The 22,369-nt window shown below is 45.1% G+C and overlaps 1 protein-coding gene across 2 annotated transcripts; it reads right to left on the reverse strand.

Annotated features, from left to right (window-relative positions):
* Positions 1-1,057: 1,057 nt before the first annotated feature.
* PLEKHF2 (pleckstrin homology and FYVE domain containing 2) lies at positions 1,058-21,520 on the reverse strand. Of its 2 annotated transcripts, none has more exons than XM_084799018.1 (2): positions 21,294-21,520; positions 1,058-3,643 (listed from the first exon to the last, which is right to left on the reverse strand). In XM_084799018.1, exon 2 carries the CDS (start codon positions 3,627-3,629, stop codon positions 2,880-2,882), a length of 750 nt encoding a protein of 249 aa, XP_084655144.1. In that variant the 5' UTR covers positions 3,630-3,643; positions 21,294-21,520; the 3' UTR covers positions 1,058-2,879. The 2 variants fall into 2 exon arrangements, with proteins under 2 accessions (XP_084655144.1, XP_084655143.1); XM_084799017.1 differs by lacking the exon at positions 21,294-21,520 and adding an exon at positions 20,749-21,073.
* Positions 21,521-22,369: the final 849 nt, after the last annotated feature.

Here is a 22,369-nt window from a genome sequence, read left to right on the forward strand (position 1 = left end):
CCAGGCAAACAAAGCACCAGCGCATCTCAGGAGCTTTCCCCTCCAGGCAGTGGGTAAATGACATTTCTAAATGTGTGGTGAGTGGTCTCAGAACACAGAAACCATCTTCCAGAACATGCCAAAGATAAAGCTAGTGCTGCTACGAACTGCATCAATACAGTCTGGCTTTTCTGCCCAGTCACTACTAGAAAGGACTTAACTGCAGCCATTTGCATGAAGACACACAAAACATCAACAGGTATATTTTTAAAATGTGCCACTACTCACCAGGAAACAAAACCATGGTGAGCTCATGTGTTAGAACAGCTACTAGCAAGACGAAAAGTAGGGTGTTGGTAAAGGTGTGGGGAAAGAGACGCTGGATAGGAATGCACATTAGCACAGCCATTGCAGAAAGCACTATGGGAAAAATAACGGTGAGGGGCTGAAGTGATGGCGGAGCACTTAAGAGTGCTTGCTTGGGTTCCACATAACCCAAATTCAATTCCCAGCACCTTGTATCTGGTAACTTACAATTGTCTGTAACTCCAACTCTACAGTTGGCAATGCTCTCTTCAGGCCTTACACTTACACACAAATGGTATACACACACATATATACACACCCTTAAATTTAAAAAAAACAAAAAAACCAGATCCCACAAAAGACAAATTTAGAGATGGAAAGTGGTTGCCTAAGGCCAGGGATTGAGAAATTAACTGTGGAATGACTCATGAATATGATAAAGATTCAAAAACAGGTAACAGCCAGGCGTGATGGCACATGCCTTTAATCCCAGCACTCGGGAGACAGAGGCAGGTGGATCACTGTGAGTTGGATGCCAGCCTGGTCTACAAAGTGAGTCTAGGACAGCCAAGACTACACAGAGAGACCCAGTTTCAAAATGGGGGGAAAAAAGTTATAAATAAGAACTTCCGTTCACTGTTTCCCATTAGCGCTCACACCATGCCTGACACTCACAGCCACTGAATATCAAGGTAAAATTATGCATACTACCTTAACCTTAGAAAAGGAAGGGAAAAAACCCTCAAATCACAGTATTAAAAAACACAGGAAGTAAGCTGCAAAATATTTTATTGTAAAAACAATCAAAAAGGTTGACAATGCAAATGTTATCTCAGGACATTTCCCCTTGGCTCCTGAACTTGCTAGACTCCTGGGCACAGCAAGCTTCCATCAGCATTGCTCTGATTTTATGGTCCTCGTCAAACATACCTTTGACTACATTTGTATGCTCCTTTGAAACCAACAAGAATCCACCTAATAGTAAAACGAACCAAAAGGAAAAACAGGAATACTAGGTCTAGTGTGCTTTTCTTTCACATTTCCTACGGGGAGACCTATATAGCTCGGATACTTTCAAAACCGAACAGCAAAGTAAAATTAGTACTGTAACCACATTGCGAAACATCAGTGAATCTTCCATCCACAAGTTACTGAATCAAAACCCAGGACATCTGCAGAATAATGCACGTTTTACATTTGGAGAGAGAGGGACAGAGAGACAGGGTGCTGAATTGAGCCTGCTGGTTCCTCACCTCTGAAAACCTAGCTATTGCAGCACACCTATTGCCAGAATGTGCTCAGCCTTCCACATAGTGGCTGCCTCCAAACACAGAAAAACTACCACTTCTCAAAGCAATCTCAACTGATGGTCACAATTTAGAAATATCAACTGCTACTCCTTTCCATATATTCCAAAATGATTTCAGAAAGATTAAATATACAATTGTTTTATTTTAAAAAAAATGAAGATAATTTCATAGTAAAATTGATAATGCTCACAGACAGGAAGTCTAGTCAAACTTCGATCTCTTCCAGATCTGTAAGACTCCATTTTCTACTCTGAGAAATTTTAAAAATTTTTGCAGGGTGGTAGTGGTGCACATCTTTAATCCCAGCATTCAGGAGGCAGAGGCAGGTGGATTTCTGTGTGTTCAAGGCCAATCTGTTCTACAAAGTGAATTCCAGGACAGCCAAAGCTACACAGAGAAGAAACCAAATCGCATTTCAAAAAACAAGGATTTCATGGAATTTTTCATTTTAGAAATAATGCAAAGCAAATACATTTATATGTAAAAATGTCTTAGGAAAGTAGATGCTAATTGAATATGCCACTTCTATACTAGTGATAAATTTCAGAATTTCCCAAGAGTAGCAACTGGTTAATTTTAAGCATGTAGTGACCATTATAATTTGGTGCCTAGAAGATGTAAAAATATATCCACAACTATTTTATGAAAAATATGTATTCATATAAGAAGATACCTCTAAATTTAGTTCCTTGTAGCTGTCAAATAAATATTCTTAACTACATGCAGCAAATACTCATTTGCCACCTCTAAGAGCACCAGTGTATGTAAATCAACCAAAGCAGGAAGAAGGCAGGGGCTTGTATTTACTTCACGTGACAATACTGCCACAATAAGGCACCACTCGGTATGCAGAGGAGTACAGACTTTCCAAACCATGTTGTGTCACTGGTGTCCTAACCGCTACATAGAAAGCTTGGAGAAAAGCTACTATTAATCACTTATACTCTTGCTTCCATCATTCTGTGCTTTAGTTTTTCCATATCAGGGGGAAAATGTAGTTCAAGATCTGTTAAATAAACATCTTTTCAACTTATAGGAAAATAATCTAGAAATAACAGAAAGCCAAGCCTCTTTCGGATACATCTGCGACAGTCTGTCCCTGTCAGAGCACAGCAAGGAGCAGAAGGCCAGGGGCTCCTTCCCACAGGCTAAGGAGGCACAGAGGTCAAGCCCTTCTCAGGCAAATCACAGCTAGAGCGAAACTGAGAGGCAGAAATGTTACACTTCCCCCCCAAAGCTGATTCTCAGGTAGTCACATCCAATTAAATATTTCAAAACATGTCCTCAGTCACTGCTATCATCATCGTCATCATCATCAGACACATCATTTAAAGGAGACTTCAAGGACTGGCTGTAAGAGTCTGATCTAGTAGGCTGGCATGTGGCCATGTCCCCAGTGGAAAGCAGGTCGTAGCAGAAGTCACAAATCCGCACAGGCTTGGAAGACTGGCTGGGAAGAAGGAATCTCTTCTCAGAGCAGGGACCACAAACAACAAAGCCACACTTGCGGCAATGGTGCCGCCGATTAACTGGAGTGAATTTTGCTTTCTGACAGCGCATACACACGGTGGCCTCAGAGTCAGGCACCCAGACAGCAGCATGCTCGTTACTGGGGGTCTTCCCGCTCTTGGAGAGTAAATCAGTGACACACTTATTTATGTGATTCATCCACTCCGACTTCTCAGTGGCGGTGGCAGCATAAACTGCGAACGATTTGGTTGGTGTCTTAATAAGCCATCCATTCCGTAAGTCGCCTTCATCTTTGATGGAATCAATGGTGACATTTTCCAAGGGAATAATATGTTGTTTGTTGTATTTTTTCTTCTGGATAACAATATTACCATATACAAGAATATCATTAAATAGGAAAAACTGCCTTGCTTTAGGCTTTTTTCTGCACAGCTTAGTTAATACTCCTTCTCCAATAAGGACCCGTCCAGGGATGGTCAAGGGCTGACCAGCGGCTCCAAAGCAGTTCTCCACGATACTTATGCGTCGAGTGTTTGCCTCGCTGTTTGCTAGGCGATCCACCATCTTTTGCTAATAACCTTTAGGGGAAAAAAGAAAAGAAATCAGCACACAGAAAGTGTAAGTTCCGATAAGAGATCCTAACAACCGCAATCTACCAAGGCATTACTTTTTCCAAAGGCAAATCATTGAATACTTTCCCTTTAAAATAACACTAAGCACACTGAAGTGAGAACCAAAACCGTGACCTCCTCCACGACACACAACCCTAGCCACCCAACCGTTTATAAAGGCTGTGCAGAATTCCATGTAGCCCAGGCTGGCCTGGAACGCGGGCCTCCTGTCTCTACTTCCCAACGAGGGATTACAACGTGTGCCGTCATCACCAGTAACAACAAGACGACTAGAACAAGTTACTTCTGCAAAATAATAAGCCCAACGCCGTGGAGTTGAACCTCAATGGGATTCTGGAAATTAAAATGCCTCATAAACACTTAAAAAAAAAAGTGACTACTACTCAGGAAGCAGAGGCAGATGGATCTCCGTGAGTTCAAAGCCAACCTGGTCTACAAAACGAGTCTAGGACAGCCAGGGCTATTACACAGAGAAACCCTGTCTCAAAGAACCTAAAAACCAAACCCAACCCATGACTACAGTTTTCCCAATAAGCTACATATAACCCCCGAGTCTCGACCTAATTTTCTCACCTGGATTATCCCCAAATGCTTCCCACATGCCCCCCTGTTTCCAGTCTTCTCTTCTAATCATTCCTTAGGCAGTGTGACCTCTGAGATGCTCATCTGACCCCCTTAATCGTTAAGATACATATTGTTAACACAGTGTGTAAAGACCTTAACCACCCAGTAGGCTTTTGTCTTTACCTGTATCCCAAGCTGGCCTGAACTTGCCATCCCAGTGCCCCAGACTCCTGAGTACCGGAATAATAACAGGCATTTTCATATCCAACTATTCCTGGGTTGTCCTTCTCTCCAACCTCACCCTGAGTCCTTCCCTGTCTAAACAGCGTTTGAAGAAAGCACCGCTGTGTGAGTGTGCATCTCACTGCTGTCTCCTCCTTACTACTTACAACGCCTGCTACCTCTTCACCATCCTTCGAGTCTCAGTTAGCATCCCTCCCAGCACACCTTCCCACGCTAGACCAAAACAGCAATAGTAAAGGCAGCAAACCCATCCTCCATGCTTGCCAAATTCTATTTACTTATTTCTTAGCTTCTTTTCTACCACAGCATTGAAATCCGTGCCCTCCGCTGGCTGCAATGAAACCTCCAAGGTGGAGGCCATCTGACAGCCATCTTTAAACTGACATGATCTGAAGCACCAAACGAACAAGATAAACAAGATCATTTTAACAATGTTAAAAAAAAATTGACCATAGATTTAATCCTAGATCCAAAATTGAACTCTCAAGTCCCCGAATGGAACTGTTGCAACCACTACCCTAGAGCTACTCCACTAACAAACAAACCACCACTTAAAGACTAACATGGTTTGACTGCGCTCACCAACGGACACACTGCAACCCTCCCTGGCTTCCATGAACAGCTTACTGTAGGTCTGGTTAGTCCTGAATCACAGCTGCCTTTCACAAGGAGGGGCACTGACACGCCTGAGGGTGACAGCTTGAAACCTTCACGGTTAACTAAGTGACCAGTCTTCTCTCATCTCTGTCCCTCCCCCGCCTCTTTTTTTGAGGCTGGGTACCACAGCTCAGTGATAAGAGTGCTTGCTTAGCAGGCACAGGAATGGGCTCTACTTTTAGCTCCATAAGGAAAGCAAAGTCTACCATTTTATGAAAAACATTATCGCAGAAGAGGGCCAGTGAGGTGGCTTAGGTGGGTAAAGGTGAGAGCCTCCAAATCTGAAGACCTGAGTTCAATTCTCAGGACCCAGGGTAGGAGGACTGACTCCCATAAGTCCTTTGACCTCCACAAGCACATTTTGATAAGCAAGGTGTCTACACACATGTGCATGCCCCCTCACATAAGTGTAAAAGACTAAATTACAGAATTAAAATAACATGAAAAGTCTAACATCATTTATAATTAAAGCCATTAAAACACCAAGATACTTTTATCAGATTAGTAAAATAAGAAAATTTCCTAGGATGGTCATGGTGGTGCACACCTTTAATCCCAGCATTTGGAAGCCAGAGACAGTTCAAAGCCAACCTGGTCTATACAGCAAGTCCAGGACAGCCAGAGCTCTGTTACACAGAGAAACCCTTCCAGGAGAGGACCCAAAAGACAAAAAAACACCAAGATGCTTTTAGCTTTTGTTTGTTTGGTTTGGTTTTTTCAAGACAGGGTTTATTCATATATCCCTGGCTGTCCTAGACTCAATTTGTTGATCAAGCTGGCCTCGAACTCACAGCTATCCATCTGTCTGCCTCTGAGGCATGAGCCACTACGCAGCCCAGCAGTGATCCACCTGCCTCCACCTTCAGAGTGCTGGGATTAAGGTGTGCACCACCACGTGCACCAAGATGCTTTTATCAGACAGAAAAAGAAAGAGGGAGGGAGGAAGGGAAGAAGGAAGTTCCCTAAACTGGGCATGGTGGCACACACCTTTAATCCCAGCATTCAGGAGGCAGAGGCAGGTGGATCACTGTGAGTTCGAGGCCAGCCTGGTCTATAAATTGAGTCCAGGACAGCCAAGGCTACACAGAGAAAGCCCGTCTAAAAAAACAAAACAAAACACAAACAAACAAAAAAAGCCCAAAAAAAAGAAGAAAAGAAAGAAAGATAAGAAAAAGAAAACAAGAAAGATAAGAAAAAGAAAACAGGTGTAACCACCAATATGATGTCCAATCAAAAGAAAGTTTGGACCAATGAGGTGGCAGAATGGGTAAAGGCTTTTGCCACCAAGCAGAACAACTGAAGGCTCATCCACTCACACAAATAAATAAATGTAATAATAAATTTGACTCAGTGCAACAAATAAGCTACGATGCACCCTTGGTCAAATCGCGAGTGCAAGACAGACCTAACAAAGCAACAGAAACACACTCAGGACAACCAAGTGGGGAGAAGTGGATGTCCACCCATCACTGACGCAAATATACACTGCATGTATCTCATCAGACCTAAGGCACTGCAGGTTTGAAGACACGCAGGTTTTCTGTGCCACTGATACAAGTCTCCAATTAACCATAGCATAACCTCAATAAGACAGTCTAACTTAGAGACATAAAACACTACTTAAAGGTTTGCCTGGAGATTAGTATACTACTAAAGCTAGTATAAAATTTGAGAGTAGAGCAGGCATGGTGAGGCACGCCCTTAATCCAAGCACTCAGGGAGGCAGAGGCAGGCGGATAACAGTGACTTCAAGGCCAGCCCAAGTTTAGAAAGGGAGTCCAGGACAGAGGAGGCTGCACACAGAAACCCTATCTCAAAAGATCATTAGCTAAATTGGAAGTACACAGAAATTAAAATTAAAAACCTAACAGTAGGGGCTGGAGAGATGGCTCAGTGGTTAAGAGCACTGCCTGCTCTTCCAGAGGTCCTGAGTTCAATTCCCAGCAACCACATGGTGGCTCACAACCATCTGTAATGGAATCTGATGCCTTCTTCTGGTGTGCACAAAAACAGAACACTCATCTACATTAAATTAAAAAAAATAAATAATAGTTAAAAAAAAAACCTACCAGTATCTACAGTAGAAACTTATCTATAAAAAGTACTAAGAGACATTTTCAGATTTTACATCAATCAAAAAGTGTTTCTCAGACAACCCCACAGGTGCATGAAAAACATGATTCAAGTGAGTTCCCTGCTCTTCAAGGGGAAACAGAAAACAGTACCCAGAGCCAGGCAGCAACTAATGCTATGAACCCTCTTCCACCCTTCCCTTCCCGCCCTGCCTCCCTGGTCTCAAACTTGCTCTGTAGCCAGAGACAGGATCTCGGCTCCTCCAGCCTTTAGCCAGGTGCGTGCCTGTAATCCTAGCACTTAAGAGGATTAGAACAAGGCCAGCTACAACCAGAACCTGTGTGCAAACATCAAAGGAAAAAGAAAAAGCTAAACAGATAAATCAGAAGTCACCCCAACTATATGGTCAAGAAAGTGGTAAGGGGGCAGGAGACTACTCTGGGCAAAAAAGGACAGTTTCACAGAGGGCTGAAGGCAGGGCAAGACAGTGTCAAAGTGTCACTCTTTAAAAACTAACTGCGTGTCCCCATTTAAACCAACTCCTGTACAATGCAAACAGGCCTCTTGTTGTGGCCACTCCCCTACCCCTAACCCTTGCCTAACACACAAATGTGGACAGTGCATTTCCTACCTGTTATATTCTGACTGCCACTGTTTCAAACCCTGGCGAGTGACCAGAGGGTCTCATGATCCCCCAAGGAAGCATCTGATATTAGGTAATACGAGCAACTCTGGCACACAGAGGCAAACCTGGCCTAGAATTAACTACTGCAGAGCTGAGCGAGGTGCTCAACCCTGCATTCATGGTTGTTTTCTACTCACAGCAACCTTTCCATACACGTGTGGGATGAGCTCCAGTTTATGGACGAACAAACAGACACAAGACTGTCATAGCACCCCAGAGATCAAGCCCGATGTCTGTACTGTTATCAGTACAGTATGGTCCCACTTTGCCCACATTGAAAAGCACAAGGGTGTCACTAACCTCTGGAGACGCGACACACAATAAAGATACAGGAATGTAAGCAAATGACCTACAACGTCCTAATTTCCCTGGCCAGTCTCTCAATGTTTCATTGCTCAAATTTTGCAATTCATTTATTTATTATTAAGGTTTTCGAGACAGGGTTTCTCTGTGTTATCTTGGCTGTCCTGGAACTCACTTTGTAGACCAGGCTAGCTTCAAACTCACAGTGATCCACCTGCCTCTGCCTCTGAGTGCTGGGGTTACAGGCATGCGCCACCACACCCCACAATTTTAATAATTTACTAAGCCTGAATTTTCACTCAGAAATCTCTCCCCCACTTAGTAATAATAACAATTATTACTGTGTGTATGTGTGGACGTGTACGGATGTCAGAGGCCCACTCTGTAGAGTCAGTTCCAGGCCAGCACAGCAAGCACCTTCACCCACTGAGCCAGCTCATGAGCTCTCCCCCATTTAAGAATGATGCAACCGAGACAAGTCTGGACATTACTAAGCAGTACTTGGCTAGAGCATATGATTTTCAAAGTTTGGCAGTTGCACATAAATACACTACATACTATAAGGATACAAAAACACTCTCATAATTCTTCCAATGATAAATGATATATAGTATCATCTTCATTTATATTAATAAGTATGGCAGCCACCTTCTGATCTTACTGCCAGGCAGGGACCTATGCTGAACAGCAACGGGCATGCAGAACCTAAGGTCTATGGCTTTAAACAGACCCCTCATTATCCTTCTTGGTCCTGGAATGGTTTCCATGTGCCTGGGATGAAAAACAATGCAGTAGCCAGGACAGCCAAGGCTAAATGGAGAAACCTTGTCTCAAAAAACCAAAAACCAAAAACCAAAAAACAAAAAACAAAAAAAACCCAAAAAATGATGGACTAGAAAAGACACAAGCCCTGCTTTACGCGCACATGCACTGAGTGGGGAGCACACACAGCTATAGTGGGGTGGAGGTAGAGTACATGGGGGACAATAATGAAGAAAAGTAATCAAAAGGGCATACACATCACTATGGCGGGCGTTACTCTTGGATACCCCAAAGAAGCATTCTTTGGTAAGCAGATCCACTGGCTCAGCGCCTAAGAGACTTCCCTCCAAGGCCCAAATTTACCACCAGCTCAAACAGGCACTAGGAACTCCAGGTCCTGTTGTGGGGACCAGAATGCAAGAGCGCTGGGCTTACCCAAGGACAGAGTGCACTATATGGGTCCCTGAGGATCTGAGGAAGGGGGGCCACAGTGTGGTCCAATCGGAATGCTCTCTGCTTTTCTTGGCAAAGAATACCACAGAATATAAAAAGACTAGGAAGAAAAAAAATGTCTGTTCTTTGGCAGACAAGAACTGCATTTAAACTGTCATGCCTGTCTTTAACATACTCCATGGGACACGCTGACCACCTGTTAAAAACAGCACTGGAGGAGACGAGACAAAAGACAAAGGTTCCTATTTACAAGTAAAAGGAGACCCGCCTGTCAGTTCCTCCCGCTAAATTTCTGTACTTCTCATCCTTAGTGGTAAATTTAAACTTAAAACACATCTAATTGATTTTTCCTTCCTTTTGAGATAGGGGCTCATTATGTAAACCTGGCCGCTGTGGAGCTCAAAGATCTGCCTGGGATTAAAGTGTGGACTATGCCTGGCTACATTTATTTTCTTACTCAAACTCGTGATTTCTGATATTAATGAATTCCAGTATTCAAATTGAATGGGTTACAGTAGGAACAAAACAAACAATAATTTGTGAGCCAAAAGGCCTGGTTTAAAAAAAGAAAAAGCAACCACAGAAACATTCAATAAGGCCCTTTAAAATACTGACTTTACATAGTAAGCGGGCTGGCTGGGTTTCCCATTTACAGCATGTCTGGCCTGAATCCACCACCTTGCCCAGGGGTGGGGACTGGATCCAGGGCCGCTCTACCACCAAGTCATATCCTGCAAACCAATATTTTAACCACACATTTGACTACTGATTCACACTGATCAATAAAGTGAGTGTTAACTGCTCACTGGAACTTTGCAGAGAAAACCAAAGGAGGATGTAAACACCGGGAAGCAAACAGGGAAACAAAGCAGTGCAGCATGGGCACAGAGCTCAGTGGCAGAGAGCCCTGCTTCAGGCTCCAGCAACTTCTGGACCAAAACAAAACAAAACAAAGCGCACTAGACCGCCTAGAACCATCCTGCCCGGGCATGGGCAGACGAGAACAAACTACTCCCTCAGTTCATGTAGGCCAAATAAATATTCTAAGTGCCTACTTACTTTTAATAATCAAATAACCGAATAATCAGCATAATAAATTACCCAGGGTAAAGTCTAAATAAAATATTAGGATAATAAGACAAAAAAAATACTTGAAATTTTAGCAAACTAATTTTTCAACAAAGAGACTGCTTCTCTAGCCTGTCCACTAAGATTTCTGCCACTGCTAACATGCACTACAGAAATGAGTGGTGACAAAGGGAAAGGCTAACTGTAGATAAGAAAAAGGGAACAAACTTCTGTATTTTATCCTCAAGCTTATCAATGCTCTATTTTACTGAAGCTGAGAGAAAATGAAACGTCATGATTTGAATCATATTATACAGAACTACACTGTTAAAAGTCTCTCTTAGGCACCACACCTGCCCATTAACAAAAGGTGGGTTATTTCATAATCTCAATCATGAAAGGAAAAATACCCATCTAACCAATGCCTACTAGACATATTTACTTTACTCTTTTATGTAATAATGTTAGGTGAAAATGGGCAGTGGTGGTGCACGCCTTTAATCCCAACACTCAGGCAGCAGAGGCAGACAGATCTGAGTTTGAGGCTAGCCTGGTCTATAAAGCAAGTTGCACGGCAACCAAGGCTATATATACAAAGAAACACTGTCTCAAAAAAAAACACAAAACAAAACAAAACAAAAACTAGTAATGATGATATAGGTGAAAAGAACTTATTCTACCAGATCAATAAATAGGTAACTAAAGCAAGTCATAAAACGGCTAGAAAAGCCACTTAGGGTAGCATACAGCTAACTGTCCTACCACTCCGGAAGCTGAGTCAGGAGGACTGAATGCCCCAGGCCATCCTGGACTACATGGTGGGACCCTAAATCCAAACAAATAAGTAACTTTAAAAACAAACAAACAAACCAGTCAAATGGCTGGGAGTTGGTTCAGCAGCTAATGCACTTGTTCTGTTGAGGACTGGGGGCTGATTCCCAGCACCTATCCAGCAGTTCGTAAGTACCTGTAACTCCAGACCCAGTACCCAACGCTCTGTTCTGACCTCAGCAGGCACCAGGCACGCTTGCACTGCGCATAAGTACATGCAGGCCAAGCATTCATACATTTAAAATAATGTTTTAAGTTAAATTAACTTCCCTATGACTTTGCAGCTTGACACATTCTTAAGGAGTGATAGGGGACACACAGCCTTTTCTTTATTCTCTGCTGCTTTCAGAAACAGGTTGCCAATTGTAGACCTTTACTTATGTATCTAGGAAAGGCCAGGACACCCCCCCTCAACCCCCCAACCCAAATTTGCCATGTGCTTAAACAGATTGGGACATTCCTGAAAAAAAAAAATTCCTATGACTTGATATTACCAACAGCATCTACAAAAATGCTTCATAGTGTAACTTTGGCAGCTCTTATACTAGAGGTTTGCTCCAGTGTAAGAGCTGTGCGAAAGGATTTCTGAAGTACTAAAAAACAAAGTTCTGACTATTTCAGGGTGTCAGTGAAAGTGGTCAGGATAAGTCTGATCATGCTATCCAGGAGCATTAGAGTCACAGGTAAAGATTTTTAGAAAACCCCTTGAAAACACAGAACAGGCACACCAGGGAGCTGCTACGTTCCTGGTGTTTGCTTTTAAAAGTCTTTTCAGGAGACTTGAATGTGGACCTCCAGTTTGTCAAGAGTCCTCTAAGTTTCAAACAGTTATCCTAAACAAACCAAATCAGCATTCTTCAACTGCAGCTATGACCAGGGCCCTCTCTAAAGAAATCAGAGCCCCACCCCAGGCAAGTCAAAGGGCCCCCAATGGTGCTCAAAGCGTTTCACAGCAAACCCTGGCCTCCTGCAGTCTTTCTTTCCCACCTTAACCTGTTCCATGTTGGACATCAGAGCAGACTGTCAGCAGCAGCATGCTCTGGCCTTCCCTCCCCACCTCTACACCCACTAGTCTTCCTCTATTTGCTGAAACCTCACCAGTCCCTGAAGAAGTGCTCAAGCCAAAAGCCTCACAGCCAGCCAGACGCTGGTCCGCGTTTATTCTCCACAGGACTTAATAGCACATACTTTATTGTAGGTTCCGGTAACATTTGGATACATGTTTACTCCAAATAGACTTTCCGAGTTCCTGAAAACAAAAACAGCATTTCCTACAATTCCAACAGCACCTGCAAACCTGCCACATTCTACATGCCAAAATATACACTGAGCTGAATAGGATTAGCAGTTACAAGTGACAGCAGCTTCTCAATCTGGAGTTTGCTGAGAACTGACTACATCTTTAAACCCTGCCACTCTTCAAAGAAAACAGGAACTGGGCCGCACAAATCAAGCACTTCACCTGACCCACACATTTCAGACTCGTAAGCAAATGTATTGTCTAACTATACCTAATTATGAATTCTAAACATTGAATGTGGAAGTTCCTATTTAAAAAAAAAGCTCAATATGTCAATATGTCTTCTTTCCAAAAAGCACAGCTGTTGTGTCAATACAAGATGATGACACAGCATATCTTTATCGCCACAGAGCTCAGATGGAGTGCAGCAGCACAGGGCTGGCAGCTTAGAGCCTGAGCAGCCCTGCTGGGGGAGCTCATCACACCCAACAGGTACTTAGCATCATTCAAACACTTGTGATTTGTTCACTGTATTTACATTTGGTAGAAAAAAAGAGTGAACAAGACACAGGGAATGAAGGGTTTACATTCATTGTTAAGAGAAATCACAATCATTTAAATATTATAATTTTTTTAAAAAATCAACAAACCAGGAAGAGAGAAAATATGACGATGATGTGTGGCACACATAATTTACCATTCTAATATTTGGAAGAACAAGTGAAATTTCAGATTTGAACAGAAATTATATACAAACACAATGGAAACAAAATTCACTAAGAAAGGTATACAACCCTGAAGTACAACATGCAGTCCGCTTTGCTTTGTTGAGCTGCACGGCATACATGGCATACAGTTGCAGGAGGGGACGGAGGGAATTAGTAAAGACAGGGGAACAAGGAAAGGCCAAGGTGTCTGCGCACGTGCAACTTCCTTCTTACACTCTGGAAGGGCTCGCTAGCCTGACTCCATCTAGCCCAACGTAGAACAACCATGCAAACAATGAACGGCACTGCTTTGGGGGTGAGATTGAAAGCTGGATCTAAGAGCGGGGTGTGGGGCTCATGCCTGCAGCCCAGCACTGACAAGGCAGAAGCAGCGAGACAGTTCTAAGTTCCAGGTCAGTCGGGGCTATGAGTGTTAGAGGCTGAGCTAAAGTAAGGGGCGGGAGCTGTGGGGGAGGCACCGTGACTAACTGGGCATGTAAGAGTAAAGCTAAAACTAACCTCGAGCTCAGCAGTAGCATCCGTACTGAGCGGGGAGCGTGGGGAGGGATGGAGGCAGGTATAAAATGGCCCCTACGATTTTAATTTAAGTAACGTAGAAGCAAATAAAATCACTGATACCTGTCAATGGGTTCCAAGTAGTAAAGCAATCACTAGCCATTTGGCACAAAACTCTAATAACCAACAGGACACTCAAAACTAAAAAATCCATGCCTTTAATCCGAGCACTCAGGAGGCAGAAGCAAGTGGATCGCTGTGAGTTCGAGGCCAGCCTGGTCTGCAAAGTGAATCTAAGCCAGCCAAGGCTACAGAGAAACCCTGTCTTGAAAAACAAAAACTAAAACAAAAATCAAAACTAAAAAAACTTTGTGGTTAAAAAAGGGGGAAAAATAGCTTTAATCTCAAGTTTCTATAAGCAAGTATAACTCCAGTGAGTTCCTATAGTAAAGAGGACGGTGGCAGCAACTTAGAAAGGGAAATAATGGTGAGTGTGGTGTGCACACTTTTAATGCCAGCACTCTGGAATCAGATACAGGTGGTTCTCTGTAAATTCAAGGCCAGCCTGGTCTACAAACCGACTTCTGGACCAGGCAGGGATACATAGTTAAGACCCTATCTCAAAAACAAACAAACAAGGCTAGAGAGATTGCTCAGAGGTTAAGAGCACCACCTGCTTTTCCAAAGGTCTTGAGTTCAATTCCCAGCAACCACATGGCGGCTCACAAACATCTATGAGATCTGGTGCCCCCTTCTGGTGTGCAGATGTACATGCAAGCAGAACACTGTATACATAATAATAAACTTTAAAAAACAAAAACCACCCCCAGGGGGTGGGGGGGGGAGCATGCTAAGAAAGGGGTCTAGCATTCCTGCAGTATACTAGAAACCGAGGAGTAAAATCTCTGTACTTAAGTCTAAAGAGGAAAGAACACGCAAAGATGGTCTCAGGGCTGAGAACTGAGCTGTGTTAATTCTCAGGTGGATATCTAACCCAAATCTTGAAATACCAGAAGGTTTTCTTCCGTTTCCAGTAGCAGGTATGGTTTCCCTCTCACGAACAGGCCTTAGGTCCAATTAGAGAGCCGCTGGTTCCATCAAGGTACGCATGCCACAACCACACCCTATGGTCACTATGCCGTGGTGGGTGAGTTCATGGCATCATAGCTGGGCAGGGGTGTTGGCTGCTTGCCTCCCTTGGGAGCTTGCATGGTGTCTTCTGGCACCAACCTACTCCTAAGGGAGGAGGCCTTGAGGTCAGGACCAGCTCAGATCCTTCTGGATCCTGTGCTGAGGTGCACGGTGTCTTGGCGATAGGGACTTCCACCTCAGGGAGGCAGCCAAGGGCAATAGAGCCTCTAATGTTTTGGGAGTCTCTTCAACAACCTTACAACAATTCCAAACATGGCTCCTCATGTCTGGTGTCGGGATTTTTGTTATTGGCACTGTACTAAACCAGCTTAATTCCTAAATTCATTCTAAATATTTATTCTTATTCCTACTGATAGGTGTAGTCTTCCCCTTCATTAAAGAATCTGAGGGGATGTCTGCTCTTCCAGAGGTCCTGAGTTCAATTCCCAGCAATCACATGGTGACTCACAACCATCTATGAGATCTGGTACCCTCTTCTAATGGGCAGTTATGTGTATACATAGTAAATAAATCTTAAAAAAAAAAAAAAAAGACTCTTGAGACCATTACAGAAAACCACAACCAATCAAAATGCACAGAAACCGTAATAGTATCCACTCCTAACCGACACAGCTACAATATAGCTATTGCATGTAGGCTCATGGATGATTGCAGAGCAAAGGGCAGAAAGACTAAAAGAGCCAGAGAAACAGGAAGCTTGCTGTGCGACTGGGTCTCCTGGAAATGTCAGAGAAGACACACCCATGAAGTCTCTCATCAAGGCTGCATAAATAAGACCCGAACAACAGTGACATCGGCGGACATGCTAAAATGGAAGAGGAATACCGAGTGGTCACCCTGAGGTCATATACACCAGGTAACATTACACAAGCCAAGCAGTTTTTACTCACGTACTTAGAAATATATATATATGGATGGAGGTAACTAAGGAAAAGAGGCCACAAATTTGAGAACAAGGATGGTGTGAAGGAGGAAAGAGGAGAGGAAATAATGTTATTATAATTTCAAAATAGAAAGATTATTTAAAGAAAGAAATAGGCTAAACTATTTGGAAGGGTAGGTGATAGCATCTATGTCTACCCCAGAAAAAGAGTCACAAATACAAATAATTTTAAGACTGGAGAATATAGATTTGAATATACAGGCGATGGGGGCCAAAGGTTTTTTAAATAGGAAAGTATTACTATACAGAAATAGTGCACATGAACTGAAGAGACTATGAAGACGCAGGACTGAAAGCAAAGAAACCAGAGTATTACAGCCCTCTCTAAATGAAAGGTAGTCAAAGCAAACTACATTATATACATGCACGAAAACATCACCACAGCGAACCCCAGTGTTTTGTGTAATTAAGACATGCTAATAAAAATTTTAAAAGGGCAACAAAAGCATAAAAAATAATGGAGAACAGAAATGAAAAGGGGAGGAAGCTTAAGAGCAGTAGATAGAATTCAGGACCTGACTGAAGACATGAGTTACGCAGAGAAAGAATAAGCAGGCTAGCAAGATGAGACCTGATAGGCTGTGACCATATGGTGGGGAGGAGGTCCCCTTCTGTCACAGACCTAGGGGAGGGGAATAGGGTGAAAGAGGGCGTGCGGGAGGAACCGGGAGGATAAAAATCTAGATGTAATCTGAATACATTAATAAAAAAAATTTTTTTAAATAAATAAAAAAGAAAAGTGAGTTACAAATTCTGTGCAAGTTTAAGTAAAGCCCTGAGGCGGATATTAGGTGTTACAGAAGAATCCACTCAGGGTATCCACACCACTAGAACTTGTCAAACAGACATGTCAGCATGAGTGGGCTCCCAAAACAGAGGGAGATTCAGTAGTCATCCATGAGAGGTGTTGGCTGCTAAGTGGAAAACTCAGCAAAATGGTACTACTGTGCATAAGCACTTTCACAAACATCATAGAGACTCTTCACAATTTCCTGAAGCAAACTTCTGTGTCCATTTCACAAACAACTCCACGGGAGCTTAGAGAATGAAGTGACGTGCTCAAGAAGCTAGCTTAGTCAGCAGCAACCCGGAACTCAGGCCTCGGATTATTTGCTCCGGCTTTCCGTGCTGCCTCTGATTTCCTCTAGTGATCAGTGCCCTCTCTTCTCTTTTCAGGTCGTGCTCAGGCTGTGCACTCTACCTGAGGCTTTAGAGGCTGGCGGCGGAGTCCAGGATGGTGGCACATACCTGTGCCTCCACCACTGAGGAAGCAGGAGCAGGAAGACAAGGAAAACACCACCAACCAAACTGCACCAGGTACCGTGGAAAGACTGCAGACAGACTTAGGTGAGGACATGAAATTAATCCAAAATGTACAGCCCTGACAACATTACAAACACCTAAACCTAAACAAGGTTTGCAAGAGGACAGCCAGCTCACTTCGTAGACTGCCTGTCCGTGTCTCCTGAGTGCTGGAATGAAAGGTGCACGGCACCACACCCCGCTGCAAATCAGGTTTTATTCAATGTTCATTAAGCACTGCACTCTAAAATGAAATTCTAAGACAATTTTGACAAACCTACAACACAACTTGTTTAATTAAATGGCCTATATACACAAAGATAACCTCATTTTCCAAGCATTAATGTTTCCATTAAGACGAAAAAATTCAATCACTTTTTTGTTTGTTTGTTTCTCGAGATAGGGTTTCTCTTATTGTCCTGGACTCACTCTGTAGACCAGGCTGTCCTCGAACTCAAGAGATCCACCTGCCTCTGCCTCCCAAGTGCTGAGATTACAGGTGTGCGCCACCACGCCCGGCTGCAGCTCAATTCCATTTTAAAGCAGTTCTTTTCACTCTTTTGTCCGTCCCCAGCTTCTCTCCATTCATCACAACTACTGCTTGGACATTTTATTCAATTCTGTATCCTCATGCCAAAACTCAGTTACCAAAGCTAATTATTTCTAAACAGAAACCACTAAAAAGGAAGAGTTCAACCACCCAATCTACAGAGAAGCTTGACCACTATGCCATGGAAACTGCGAGAAGGCTGTGAAGCCTACTTACAGGAATCCATCCAAACCTTTCCTGCTCATCTGCCATGCTCTCAGCTTGCTGGAGACAGACAAGCAAAGGGGACCCCACTTGATGCCTGCTGCCAAGGACATGCCATCACAGACCTATGCAACACCTCCAGGACGTCATGGGGGAAGGGAACTGGGTCCTGAGGAGAAAGAGGAAGCGTGACAGCAAGGTGGGCAGAGAAGCTTCGTCACAGAGTGCAGGTTGGTTTGGTTTGCTTGAGACAGGTTCTCACTATCCATCCCAGATCTCAGTGCCGGGATTACAGGTACGCGCCACTAGGACACTCCCAGACTCCACTCAACGTTTCTAAGAAAAAGAAACTCAGTATCACACCCTTGCATCATCAGCTCTGTAGGAGACAGGAATACTGAGGACCTGCATTCAAATCAGAAGGATACAGGGATGGAAGGAACAAAATGGGCAGCACGTCGCCACAGGGGTGGGGCTGTGATGCAGGGGTGGGGCTGTGATGCGCCAGAAAGGAGATGGCTTCAGCTCCACCAGAGAGACTCGTGAAATCAGCAAAGCAATGCCTTTCTAAGAAATGATGTTTGAGCCAGGCATGGTGGCTTTAATCCAGCCCTCGGGAGGCAGAGGCAGGCGGGTTACTGTGAGTTCGAGGCCAGCCTGGTCTACAAAGAGAGTTTTTCGGTTCAATAAATATATATATTTATATATATAATATATATATATAAATATATATATTTATATATATATAAAACGGGATTGACCAGACAATGGAGCAAAATAAAAAGTTTTTCCCAGCCTGGGGTGGTGGTGCACTGGGGGTGCAGAGGCAGGCAGATCGCTGTGAGTTCAAAGCTAGTCTAGTCTACAGAGCCAAGTCCAGGACAGCCAGGGCTACACAGAGAAACCCTGTCTTGAAAAACCAAAAAGAAAAAAAATCTTTTTCCAAAGAACTAAGAAAACTCAGAAGGTACTTTTAGCCTGGTGTGGTGGTGAATGCCTTTAAACCTAGCCCTGAGAGGCAGGTAGATCTGTGAGTTCTACAAAGACAGTCCAGGACCCCCAGGGCTCTTATCAGAGAAACCTTGTTTCGAAAAACAAAACAAAACAAAAGGAACTTTCACTTATTAAAGAATAAAAAGAAGAGCAGATGGCTCAGTCGGTTTAGGCACCGAGGCCAGGCCACACAGCCTCAGCTCTATCCTTGGGGCCCACAAGGTGGAAAGAAGCAACTCCCAAAAGTTATTTCTCTGACCTCCACACTTGTCCCGTGTGCCCACACAAATGTACATGCATGCACACAATAATTAAAAAGAGATACAGGGCCAGAAGTTCAGAAAGTAAACGGAGGCACTGGGCCCAAGCTTGACATCCCCACAACTCACGTGGTGGAAAGAAGAAACTGGAAATTTGTCTTCTGATCTCTCCATGCTGTTCTGAGGCTGTGGTTCCCCACTCCCACGCAAACGAGTGTTTTGATTAAAGAGTAAAAAAGAGAAAGTCCATGTTTTAGGACTTTCATACTGGTAAAAAAGCCTTTCAGCCCATAAATTTAAGGCCATTTTTAAAAAATATATATTTACTACTATTTCAGTTTCATTGGGGGAGCGATTACATGGCTTTCCAAATTAGCAACTTAATAACATCCACCTCTCAATTCTATCATGACCCATGATCATTGAAAATAGCCTTTGTTAATTCTGAATTAACCCGACCCACACATATGCACATACCCTGTAAGCTACAAGTGTGCAAAGATACTGGCTCAAATCTCACGCACCTTTAAGGAACCAAAAGGAAAAAGAAGAATTAAAAAACTGAAACGTCAAGATCACTTCACTCTATTCTGTTGTGGTTGGCTGGTTTCGAGGGGGTTGCTCCTGACAGGCTCACGCGGTAGCCCAGGCTGGCTGGCCTCGAACTCGCAGCGATGCTCCCGCCCCAGCCAGCAGGAGTGCTCGGAATACAGGTATGAGCCAACACACTGGGCTACTTCACTTTATTTAGTCTTAAGGCAGCACATGCCTTAACGTCTCAGCTGAACGTTCATGTCTAAATATTCCTTTAATGAGTCTCTGAGGCGACGTAATAAAACATAACAAAGAAGGCATTTACCAATTTAATGTACCCGAAGTCTGAATTACTGCTTAGGTGTGTGTAACCTGAATTCTATTCATTTCCACTGCACACTCACACAACTTACTGCTTTAATATTCTAGGCGTATTCAAGCCTACTTCGAGCAACTTGGGAAACCACCTCTTGGCTTTCAATAACATTTTTTTTTTAATTTTTAACTCAGCAAAAGATCTAAAACTTTTAAAACGCTCCAAATAGCGTGTAAGCCACTGCTCCCTATCAGAGCCTATTTCTGCGGTGCCATTTTCATATTAAGTCATATAAAATACGCTGCTGGAGTCACAGCGTGCCCCTGACGCCTAGATCCTGCAAAGTTTTCAGAACGCACGATCTGGGGGACCCGAGTCCTGGGCGCCCCCCACAACTTCGGGCGCGACGCGGGGTCCAGTCTCCAGCCGCCGGCGCCGGTCCCGGCTCCTCCGGGCGGCGTCCCGCGGTCGGGCGCGGCGGGACCCAGGCGATTCCAGCCGGAGCGCCGGCCCGGAGGGGAGCCTCCCCGAGCGCCCCGATTCCCACAGACCCCAACATGGCGTCGGCCGCCGCCGCCGCCCGCGCCAACAGCTCCCCGCGCCGCCGCCCGCCCGGAGCCCGCGAGAGCAGCCGCCCGCAAAGTTTCGCTTCCTCCTCCCGAGCCCGCCGCCGCCCCGACCCCCGCGGCACCTACCCGGCCCGGCGCGGGCGGCGGCGCCGAGGCTGCGACTCCCCTCCTCGTCGTCGGCGACTGCGAGCACGGACTCACTCTGGCTCTTCCCGGCCCCCAGCCTCGCAGGGTGTGCGGAGCCCCGCGAGGCCGGCGCGATCCGGACGCGGCGGGCGCTGCCGCTCGCAGGTGACTTCTCCGGCCCTCCGGTCGAACCCGACAACGGCCGCCGGGGATGCCTTCTTTCCCCCTCCCGTCCTCGCCCGCTGCGCGCGCACCGACGCGCCCTCGCCCAAGCGCCAAACGCGGGCACGAGCACACCCGCCCTGCCCTTTCTTCCCGGTTTCCCTCGCCCCGCCCACCGCCTTACCCCGCCCCTTCATCCCCCGCGCGACGCGCTCGAGAGGCGGGGCCTTGAGCGGAGGCCACACCCACTGAGGTCTCCTTCCCTCTCCCCCCCGCCTTCGGACACCCCCCCCCCCCCCCCCGGCGCGGTTGCGGGGCGCACTCCTTCTGCGCCGAGGTGACGCGCCTCCTAAGCCGGCTGAAGCCATCCTGGGCCGCCTAACCTGACTTTTCCTGACTCGGTCAAGCCTTCGGAAAGGACTCTTAAGCTTCCGCGAAGTTCTCTGGAAGAATGAACGGAAGCCGCCTCCACGCCTCCCTAAGGAACAGGAAAGAAGGCTTTGCCTCTCGCCACCCTAAGGCGCCTGCCAGCCCCGCCCGGCTCGGCCATGCTGCCGAGCACCTGCTACCGCTTCCTCGCGGGAGCCTACCGCACGCTTCCCTGTAGCTTTATGCCTTCCAACCCCGCTCTTCTCAAAACTTCCCTGGCTCCACAGGCTTCGCCTTCCTAGAACTCTGTGCCAAAATTACGTTGTCTTAGATGAGCCTGGGTTCCTCAGTCTCAGCACCACGCGTTAGCTAGGGGCTGTGGAGAGATAGCAGAGGTATCCAGGTAGGGGGTGGTGGGTGCACGCCTTGAATTCCAGCACGTGGGAGGCAGAGGCAGACTAACCACCTTGAGTTCGAGGCCATTATGGTCTAGTAGAGCTAGTTCCAGAACAGCCAGAAAAAAAAAAAAAAAAGAATTTTTGGAAAAAAGAGGGGAGTGTTAGAAACTGGGTTTGAGTAAATTTTACTTCAGGGATTTTTATTTAAACTAGTTCAGCAGTTCTAAATCTGTAGATTGTTCCTCCTTTGGGGGGGGGGTCAAACGACCGTTTCACAGGGTCAATTAAGACCATCAGGAAAGCGGACATTTGCGTTATTCATAACAGTAGCAAAATTACAGTTATAAAGTAGCAGCACAAATTTTATGGTTGAGGGTCCCCACAACCTGAGGCCTTGTAAAGGGTCGCAGCGTTGGGAAGGTTGAGACCCACCCCTCTACCTGCTGGATTATCGGGCCCACTAACTATTCTATCCGCAAGTGAGCCTGGGTCAGGGGATAAGCAGGTTTGGGTTCTGTCAGTTTTCCTCCTGCTCTTGTGTCTGGAGTTAAGGTCTTCCCATCCGCCCCTATTTCAATGTCTCTGCAGCAAACCCAGTTGTTTTAAATTAGTATCCAGAACAAAAGTGGCAAAGGAGCCCGACTGTGGTAATCAGGATAGTTACAGGGTTCCAGTCATGCGCGCGCTATCTC

Source organism: Acomys minous (assembly GCF_964271855.1).
Source record: "Acomys minous genome assembly, chromosome: 1".
Taxonomy (NCBI): Eukaryota; Metazoa; Chordata; class Mammalia; order Rodentia; family Muridae; genus Acomys; species Acomys minous.

Coding starts and splice junctions, on each gene's coding strand:
- PLEKHF2 (XM_084799018.1), bottom strand. CDS start 3,629: ATGGTGGATCGCCTAGCAAACAGCGAGGCAAACACTCGACGCATAAGT.